This window comes from Microtus ochrogaster, chromosome 2 (assembly GCF_000317375.1).
Source record: "Microtus ochrogaster isolate Prairie Vole_2 chromosome 2, MicOch1.0, whole genome shotgun sequence".
Taxonomy (NCBI): domain Eukaryota; kingdom Metazoa; phylum Chordata; class Mammalia; order Rodentia; family Cricetidae; genus Microtus; species Microtus ochrogaster.
In genome coordinates, this window is record NC_022010.1 from 4,227,180 (window position 1) to 4,236,646 (window position 9,467).

Consider the following 9,467-nt stretch of genomic DNA (forward strand, 5'->3'; position numbering starts at 1 on the left):
GGACGCAGTCAGGTTCCACGGCCAGGCTCAACATATGGGAGCCAGGGCATGGATGAAGTCAGGTTCCATGTCTAGGCTCAACACACAGGAGCCAGAGCACGGACGCAGTCAGGTTCCATGACCAGGCTCAACACATGGGAGCCGGGACACAGATGCAGTCAGGTTCCATGGCCAGGCTCAACACATGGGAGCCAGGACACAGACACAGTCAGGTTCCACAGCCAGGCTCAACACACCGGAGCCGGGACATGAGTTCCACGGCCAGGCTCAACACATGGGAGTTGGGACACAGATGCAGTCAGGTTCCACAGCCAGGCTCAACACATGGGAGCCAGGACACAGACGCAGTCAGGTTCCACAGCCAGGCTCAGCACACAGGAGCTGGGGCACAGACACATACGGGTTCCACACCAGGCTCAACACACGGGAGCCAGGACATGGAGCACCCCTTGACCTCACCACTTGAACTAACCCTAACAACTATGAAGCAGATATGAAACTCCACCATTACCTCAGCTGACCCCTTCCCTTGGACATACATGATGTGGCCTGGCCAGTGAAGGAGGTGGCACAGCAGGTGAGAGTAGGCTGACCAATAGTCCAGTCTGCTGGCCTTTGTGCCAACAAGCACGGTCTCGGCTCCTATGTGGGCAGAGCTGGCAGCCTCTAGTCTTCAAAAGAAGGTTTATCTGGGCCTTAATCCCCAAAGAGCTGCTGTTCTTACTAGTAATTCTAAATGTGTGCATACACTTGGGACCGTGTGCCTACTGGATACCATGGCGTGATAACATCCCACCCGACTCCTCCACACATAGCACTGCCTGATCCCCGTTGGTACTCTCCTAAGCCAGCCTGGGGTGTTTTGGCCCTATCCAAGATGATGTACTTGGCCAGTACCCCAGAAGTCTTATGTCTAGGCAGGCCTGGAGGCACCTCCCACTCAGCATGGTTGCTTCACCTAGGTAACCATCTGCCCTGAGAGCATCCTGGCGGGTCACTGGCAGGTCCCTGCCGTGGCTGGGGCCTGTCTGCCACACAGAGAATGCAACACCAGCTCAGTCTCGTGCTGGGCCCGTAGGCCACTCCCTCTGCTCGCTACGGTGATACGGGTGACTTTGTACAAAGCACTATTTTTCTCTTGAGGCCCAAGCTTTTTTTGTTACCCAAGATGCATCTGGGAATGTCTAGGTCTATGAGCCTTTTGTGAAGGACGAAACTCTTGTGATATGGGAGACTGTGGAAGGGTGGCCCCAGCCACAGAACCTGTTGGGAGGTCCTGCTAACTTAGCTGCCCGACTCCTGGGGAGGGAGCACTGTGAGGAACCTCTTGAGACCATGAACACTCTGAGTTTGGAGATGAGGCAAGGCAGGAGGTGGCTAGACTATGAACAGCTTCTACCTGGGTCCTCCCTAACCACAGGGCCCCTACTGTCCTTTCTAATTCCAGAAGGGTCCTTTCATGTTATTCTCCCTGCGCCCCCCCATAGCCTGGAATATGTCACTGGCTTCTTGTGAATCTCAGGAGGAGGGAAAACTCTGCTTGCCTTTAAGCAGTATGCAGTCACCTATCACAGTCCCCTCTGTAACATGGGACCTAGAAAATGACATGATAAAGTCACCTAGGGAAGGGTCGGATGGCACAGGTATAAGGCTCCTGCATTGGCCTCTGGGACCCTTACCGTCGCTCAGCTCGTCGGCACACGGCCCGGCAGAAGTGCAGCGCTGAGCTGCTCTTGCCTCCAGACTGAAAGAAAAAGTGAGCATTGGCCAGCATTGCTCCACCCTGGACAGTCTTCTGCCACCCAGAGCCCTACCAGACACACCTCTGGGGTGGCTCTCAAGTGGACAGGAAAAGGAGTGGGGTGCTGGGGGTGGAACTAATGGCAAGCCCACAGTTTCTGTTACTACACCCACCCTGGCCACCCCAGGTTGAGCCCCGCAATACCTACAGGCAGAATGAAAGCCGTGAGTGGGGGAAGCTGGCTGGAGTACTTGTCAATCCACTCTTCCAGCTCCATGATAGGCCCTTCCTCGAAGGCTGTGAGTTCTGAGGAGTCAGGGGCAGAAAGGCCTCCTGTAAGCATGCCATGAGTACATTCGGGAAACACCCCTTCCCTTCTGCACGGTATCCTGCGAACGGTTCCTATCAGCTTTGAAGCTAACGACTTTCCCAAAGCAGAGAAGAAGTTGTCCGCCCTGCCAGAGAGCCCGGGGACCTACACTAAGGGGAGGTCCCCACCCCAGGACCCCAAGAATTCCCTGAGCAGGGCTGGGAATTACTTAAGTGAGCCTCCCTGGCTGAGGATCGTGGAGTAGCCAGGGCAGAGCCAACATCCTGCAACGTGCACTGGATCTGGGGAACAGGAGGAGAGAAAAAAGGTCATCAGTAGCAGGCTGGGTGGAAATTGTGCAACCGTACCGCACTATTGCATGTGCAGAGGAGCCACAGAGCGTGCCAGCGGCGTGTGCCACAGAGCGTGCCAGCAGAGCCTATGAGAGGGACGTGCCAGCAGAGTGTGCACACTAGGCAGTGAGGAGCTAACAGAACTTCTGAATTCACATCCAAAGGCAAACTGTCCAAACTAAGCACCATGAGGCCTCCAGAGGGGAATTTGAGGGAGTAAGGTTCTGCTAAGTGCTACCCAAGAGGCACCTTCTTGGTCTGATCTCTGGCTCCCACGTACTTGCCTTCTTTCTCTACGCTGACAGTTCTGGAGTTGTAATTCAATGAACAAAGTGACCAAATGTGCCAGAGCCACCTCAACTGTGAAGGACAGGATATGGAAGGCAGTGGCCAGCAGGACAGGAGGACTCAGGAAGGACTCCTGTGCTCCTGAGTCCCCAGGCAGGCTACAGTGATGCCTGGGAGACAGCAGCAAGGGTCTAGAGAGATGCGGCTGGTGCCCTGGCTGGCTGGTCTGTTGGAACTCAACTGCAACACTACCAAGCACACTCCGCATGGCTGAGACTTACAGCTGGGCTCCCGAGCATGCTGTTCTTCAGCCTGGGCTGTGGCCACTGGCATTGGTTGTTCTTTGCCAAGATGCTGTCCCTGTGCAATTGTGGGGTACTGACACCAGCAGCTTTCCCGCTGCCAGATGTGACATGCACCTCTGGAGAGCAGAGCCGCCCATTACACAGCACCCCTCACCTCACGGAGGATTACATGTCCTTACTTCAGAAATGAGGACAGAGCAGTTCTCAGAAGTAACTAGCTACCGTGGCACAAAGAGGCAACGGGCAGAGGAGGAAGCCAGCGACACCCAAGTCATGGGGACAAAAAGCCACAATGTAGGCTAAAATGATGTAACATACTTTCTGAAGTTCTTCGGCAAATGTGTGGCCTTTTTCTGTGATCACCTCCATGGCAAACCTAAGAGGACAAGGAAAAATTAGCCCGTAACAGAATGCTGTGGGGCCGTAAGATACCGTGACCTACAGTGACCATGGCAGTCTTTCTTGTTGACAAAGAGAACACCAGGTAGACAGGGGCATTTGCTTCCTAGAGTGCTTTTATTGTGTTCTTTCTCCCCAGTCAGCTGTTCCTCTCTGCCCTTGCCCAGGCCGGTCCTGTTGATACGATAGGGAGCAGAGGACCTGGGGCCTGTCCAGTAGGAGATAAAGACGTGTGCCGTGCACCACAATGCAGAGGTTAAGAACCTTGACGAGGGGTGAAGAGGAAGGTGGGACTCTGAAGGATGAACAGGAGTTGCGTGGTAAAGTAGGACAGACGAAGAGACAACTTCCCAGACATAGGTCAAAGACGCTGCACTCTCCTCTTGCACCCCACGAGGCCTGGCAAGGGACAGATGATGGCACATGAGAAGGATTTCTGGCAGAGAGACTCTCAAAGGGACAATCCTCAAAGATGCAAGCAGAGATAAAGGAACCAATGACTGACGGTGAAGAGTGGAAAGCACAGAAGCCTGGAGAAGCAAGGGAGGATGCGGGTGCATTCCAAACTTTGTCCACACTCCCAGCTGTCCTCTGCACACTTCCTCTCTGCCCACTGCTGTCTCCCATCACTGGGCCCTAGTGGAAGCGAAGACCAGGACATCGGGCGTAGGGTTGGCAGTTACGCTGGTCGAGCACCCTCCCAGGCAGAGAGGCCAGAGGACAGGAAAAGGAGCAGCGGGGGGAACAGCAAACAATCATCTTCCAATCAGAACAGAGCACGCACTCCTAACATCTGTCTTCCTCTGGATGACAAGGTGATGGAGGTTGGTCATCTGTCTATCTGTTGCTTTCATTGGTTAATTAATAAAGAAAACTGCTTGGCCTGATAAGGCAGAATTTAGATAGGCAGAGTAGACCGAACAGAATGTTGGGAAGAAGGGAAGTAAGTCACAGATGCTATCACTCTCCTCTCCAAGATGGACGCAGGCTAAGATCCTTCCTGGTAAGGCACCACATCGTGGTGCAACACACATTATTAGAAATGGGTTAATCAAGATATGAGGATTAGCCAAGAAAAGGCTAGAACTAATAGGCCAGGCAGTGTTTAAAAGAATACAGTTTCTATGTAATTATTTCAGGTAAAGCTAGCCGTATGGAGCTGGGCAGGAACACAGCCCACCGCTCTTCTTACTACAACAAGGAAAGGCTATACTGGCTGGGGCACATCTGTTATCACTGTCCACTCCACTCCTGGCACCTGGGAGCCATGAGCCTGAGAGTTCCCGGGGCAATGATAAAGGTAAGTGTAAACAGCAGTCAGGGAGATGCAGATTTATCATATTAATTCGTAAGAACAGAGGGAAAGGACTTCCATGACCATTTCACAGAACAGCAAACTGAGGTTTAAAACAAGGGTGTCTGGTCTGACCTGAAGTCACACAGCTACTAAGGGATGGTACAGAATCTGAACACAGATCTTCCTGATCCCCACGTCTGTGACCACAGGGCCAGGCAGAGCTCAAGGAGCAGCCTATCAGTGTTCACACCCCAGTATGGCCAGCACGCCCACCATCCACGTGCATTTGGCCTTTCCCACAGTACCAGGATGTGACTGGTTCTGACCAGGGCAATGGGAAGGAGGTCACACAGGAAGTCTAAGGAGCCGGCATGAGCCTCACCCACCAGGACCTGTACCGCCCCAGACAGGTGTCTCATCATCAGGGTTCCACAGAGGCCATATTTGGCAGCAGTGCAGCCAGCGTGCAATGGCTGGAAGTGAGGGTGGGGAATAACCCTTAAGTGTGATAAGCAGTCGGGATTGGGAGCGGAGGACGGGAATCATTGAGCAAGGCTTCTAACCCCTGGCTCACTTTTAAATTCATTCACAGGGGGGCCACCTCTGATGCACTGATGATCACCTGACCTCACCTCTTTCCCCCACAGCCTGTCTCCTGATGGCACATGTGTGCTCCAAGTGACAGAACCAGGAAGGGTGAGAAGAAGGGACCGCCCTGTGTAGACAGAGGGACAGATCTATACCCTGCAGACCCATGGAACTGACCAGCCTGTGCTAACAGCTCCTACAGATTCATTCAGGCAACCTTCCAGACCCTCCAGGATCCGGGAGAATGTCACAATGATGACAGTCACCAATGCCACAGGTTAACTTCACATCAAGGCCCATCCTTGCCCCCCTTACCCAATAGCTGAACTTAGTTCATCTGTAGTTCCCAAAGCCTCAAATACTTGGTCATCTTTAGGTCTCCGCTCTCCTGTGAAGGTGCTGGAAAATCCTAGGGAAGATATTTAGCACATTAAGAATTGGGGGCTGTTTGAAGGAAGGGGCAGGAGTTGGAGGGATGGTTCAGTGGTTAAGAGCACTTGCTGTTCTTGCCAAGTGTTGTAAAAGGAGCGGTGGGCTATGTTCCTGGCACCCGGCCGCCCGCACAGCTAGCTTTACACCCGAAATAATTACATGGAAACTGTATTCTTTTAAACACTGCCTGGCCCATTAGTTCCAGCCTCTTATTGGCTAGCTCTTACATATTGATCTAACCCATTTCTAATAATCTGTGTAGCCCACGAGGTGGCTTACCAGGGAAGATCTTAACCTGCGTCTGTGTTGGGTGGGAGAATCATGGCGACTCACTGACTTGGCTTCTTTCGCCCAGCATTCTGTTCTGTTAGCTCCACCCACCTAAGGGTTGGCCTATCAAATGGGCCTAGGCAGTTTCTTTATTAATTAACCAACGAAAGCAACAGATTAGAAAGAAATCACTCCCACATCAGCCAAGGACCCAGATTCAGGTCCCAGCACTCATGTGGTGGCTTACAACCACCTCCACAAATCAAAGGAACCGTGCCAGAACTGAAGTCACAGAGCTCTCTGGTCTAGGGATAGTGACGGCTTCATCTGTCTGTCACAGCCCACCATCTCCCTGTCTCTCCCACCTTCCAAGCTGCTTTCTGACCACTTCAGATCCGGAACAAAGCAGAGCAAAGCTCCACTTCCCTGGCCCCAGCCCTGTGTCAGCACACCCTTCACCTTATGGGAAGTCCTGTCCAGCGCTACTGCAAGACTCCATGGCTGGGCCTTAGTGAGCCAAGTGCCCCGTCTGTGACTGACTGGAGGCCGTTCCCGGACCTTTCTGGTGGAAAGCACTGACACCACCAACTGACATCTGTCACTGCTACGCATGATTTCTTTTCTGTTGTTACAGCAACATACTTGTGACACTTACATTCCTAATTCTTGCTTCCCTGCAGCTCAGAGGCGGAAAGCACACCTTACGCACAGGCATATTTCGGCATGAAGGACATGCCCCAAGCACAGTGACTGTTAGCAATCTGCATGGTCTTAAGTTTCAGAAAATGGTGCCACAGTGGTCTGTTTCCCTGTTACGCTACACCTGGCATTGACTAAAATATTGAAGCGCCGGGCGGTGGTGGCACACACCTTCAATCCCAGCACTTGGAAGGCAGAGGCAGGAGGATCTCTGTAAGTCTGAGGCCAGCCTGGTCTACAGAGTGAGTTCCAGGACAGCCAAGGGCTACACAGAGAAACCCTGTGTCAAAAAACAAAACAAACAAAAAAATTGTAGCAATGAAATGTTTGTTTTGAAAAAAATAGAAGAAAAGTATGTGAACTTTGTGTATTTCTCTCTCCCACAGTTCAACCTCTCTCCTGGCTACCAGTCAAAGATTAACTCTTTCAGGACTAGTGAGACAGCTCCGCTGGTAAAGGGCCTGCTGCAAGCCTGATGGCCTGAGTTTATACCCAGGAACTACAGGGTGGGAGGAAAGAACCAACGCCTGAAAGTTGTTCTCTAACCTCAAGTGCACTGTGGCACAGACACACAGACACACCCAAAAAATAAATTATAACTAAAAACCCAAATCCAAAGAGATAACCTCTCAGACATACCTGAGTCCCCTTCCACAAGCTTTTTCCCCATTTCTTTAGAGACAAGTCTCACTGTGTAGCCCTGGCTGGCCTAGAACTTCCTGTGTAGCCAGGTATACAAACACACAAACATACACCCACAATACACACAATTTCTTCTTCTTCTCTTTAGAGACACAGTCTCACTCTGAAGCCCAGGCTGGCCTTGAGCTTACAGTGACCCTCCTGCCTCTACATCCAGCATCCCAAGATTACATGTCTATACCACCATACCTATAGTTAAACTTTTAATCCAAGAGAACTAAAAGATATTTTTAAAAGTTTTAATTTGTTTTAATTGTGTGGGGGTGGGGATGGTGCCCAGAGGTCAGAGGCAATGGATCCCTCTAGAGTTAAGATTATAGGAAAGTGGGGCTGGAGAGATGGCTCAGTGGTTAAGAGCATTGCCTGCTCTTCCAAAGGTCCTGAGTTCAATTCCCAGCAATCACATGGTGGCTCACAACCATCTGTAGAGAGGTCTGGGGCCCTCTTCTGGCCTTCAGGCATACACACAGAATATTGTATACATAATAAATAAATAAATATTAAAAAAAAAGATTATAGGAAAGTGTGAGCCACCCAATGTGGGTGCTGGGACCCATACCTGGGCCCTCTGGAAGAGTAGTACAGGCTCTTAACCACTGAACCATCCCTCCCACCCCATGACTCAGAGTTCTTAGATTGTGCCACACTGGTTTTGTTTGTTTATCTTTTTTTTTCTTTCAGTTCCGGGGTTGAACCTAGGGCCTCCAGGATACTAGCCAGCACTCGATCCCTGATTGGGCCACACTGGGTTTTTTTTTTTTGCTCATTTGGCCTTTTTTTTTGCAGTTCCGGGGTTGAACCTAGGGCCTCCAGGATACTAAACAAGCACTCTATCACTGAGCTACACTTCCAGTCCCACAACTTGCCTTCCCTTTAGTTCAAGACAGGGTTTAGTTATGTCTCCTAAGCTGGCCTGGAGACTCACATGTCACCCTAGCCGGTCTTGAACTCATGACTCTCCCATCTCAGCCTCCCGAGTGTTGGCATTACAAGTGTGCACTATTCCCATCTTCTTTACAACTTGATAATAGTTTGAACACTTAATGACAGTTATTAATATTAATAATTATATCATATTAATAATTTTTCATGTCACTTCATGTCACACGGCTCCCACGAGGAGAGAAGAACTTTAAAGTGATGCCTGCTGTGTGTCTTGCCGCATTTATCACCCATCTTCACCCTACCTTTGTCTCCTGTTTTGGTATAAATCTTGGGGATCTTGGGTGTCTTCGAGGATGACTGCACCCTAACGAGAAAGAGACATCAAGACATGGTAAGGGGGGTGGCGTGCAGGGAGCACCTCACTCAGCTTGCTGGCTGCAAACTCCGCGACAGACTCCCTTCTCGATGGCAATCTTCTGTCAACCGTTCTCCTTGCCATCCCTTCTAGGTAATGCCCCAGGCACAGTAACTGCTGTAGTGCACTGTCCAATGAAGTGACTGACAAATATTTGCTGGAAGAGCTAACTCACCACTCCACGTGGCCCTAGCTCCACAGTGAACTAAAGCTACTACCTCCTGGAATTACCCTTCAGCTTCTCCCACACCCCCAAAGTTAGCTATTAACTTCTCTGTAGAAATAGTAGCCCACAAAGATTCACCTCCCTGGGTCTCCAGGAAGGGGCAGGGCTGGGATTTATGCCCAGGACTGTTCCACTCTAAGCGTGACCCGGGTCACCACCCTCCCCAAACTCTTGCCCCTAGTCCACCCTAACTCCACTTCTCTATCACAAAGTTACAGCTTCGTGGGGAAAGAAAACTGAGCGTTTTCAAAGGGTTCAAGTGTCACACACACACACAAAAAAAATAAATAAATAAATAAAACACTGGCAAAATGGAATTTGAAAAAAAATTGTATTTTCACTTTTTAAATTTGTTTATTTTTGATGCCTGCAATTGGAGCCCAGGCTTTGGACATGATAGACAAACGTTCTCTCACTGGGCCACATCCCCAGTCCTTGCTCTCCCTCAAGACACTGCCATTTTTTTTTTTTATGGTTTTTCGAGACAGGGTTTCTCTGTGGCTTTGGAGCCTGTCCTGGAACTAGCTCTTGTAGACCAGGCTGGTCTCGAACTCACA

At 50.7% G+C, this 9,467-nt stretch overlaps 1 protein-coding gene across 4 annotated transcripts in view; it reads right to left on the reverse strand.

Annotated features, from left to right (window-relative positions):
* Window positions 1-9,467, reverse strand: part of Mmab (metabolism of cobalamin associated B) — a 14,209-nt gene that overhangs the window by 3,934 nt on the left and 808 nt on the right. For 2 of the 4 annotated variants that reach the window (XM_005344263.3, XM_026787382.1), the window contains exons 2-7: window positions 8,572-8,633; window positions 5,597-5,690; window positions 3,316-3,373; window positions 2,281-2,353; window positions 1,950-2,047; window positions 1,680-1,744 (exon numbers count right to left, since the gene is read on the reverse strand). In XM_005344263.3, coding sequence (XP_005344320.1) covers window positions 1,680-1,744; window positions 1,950-2,047; window positions 2,281-2,353; window positions 3,316-3,373; window positions 5,597-5,690; window positions 8,572-8,633 — 450 coding nt within the window. The other 2 variants (XM_013349403.2, XM_026787379.1) reach the window with 2 other exon arrangements.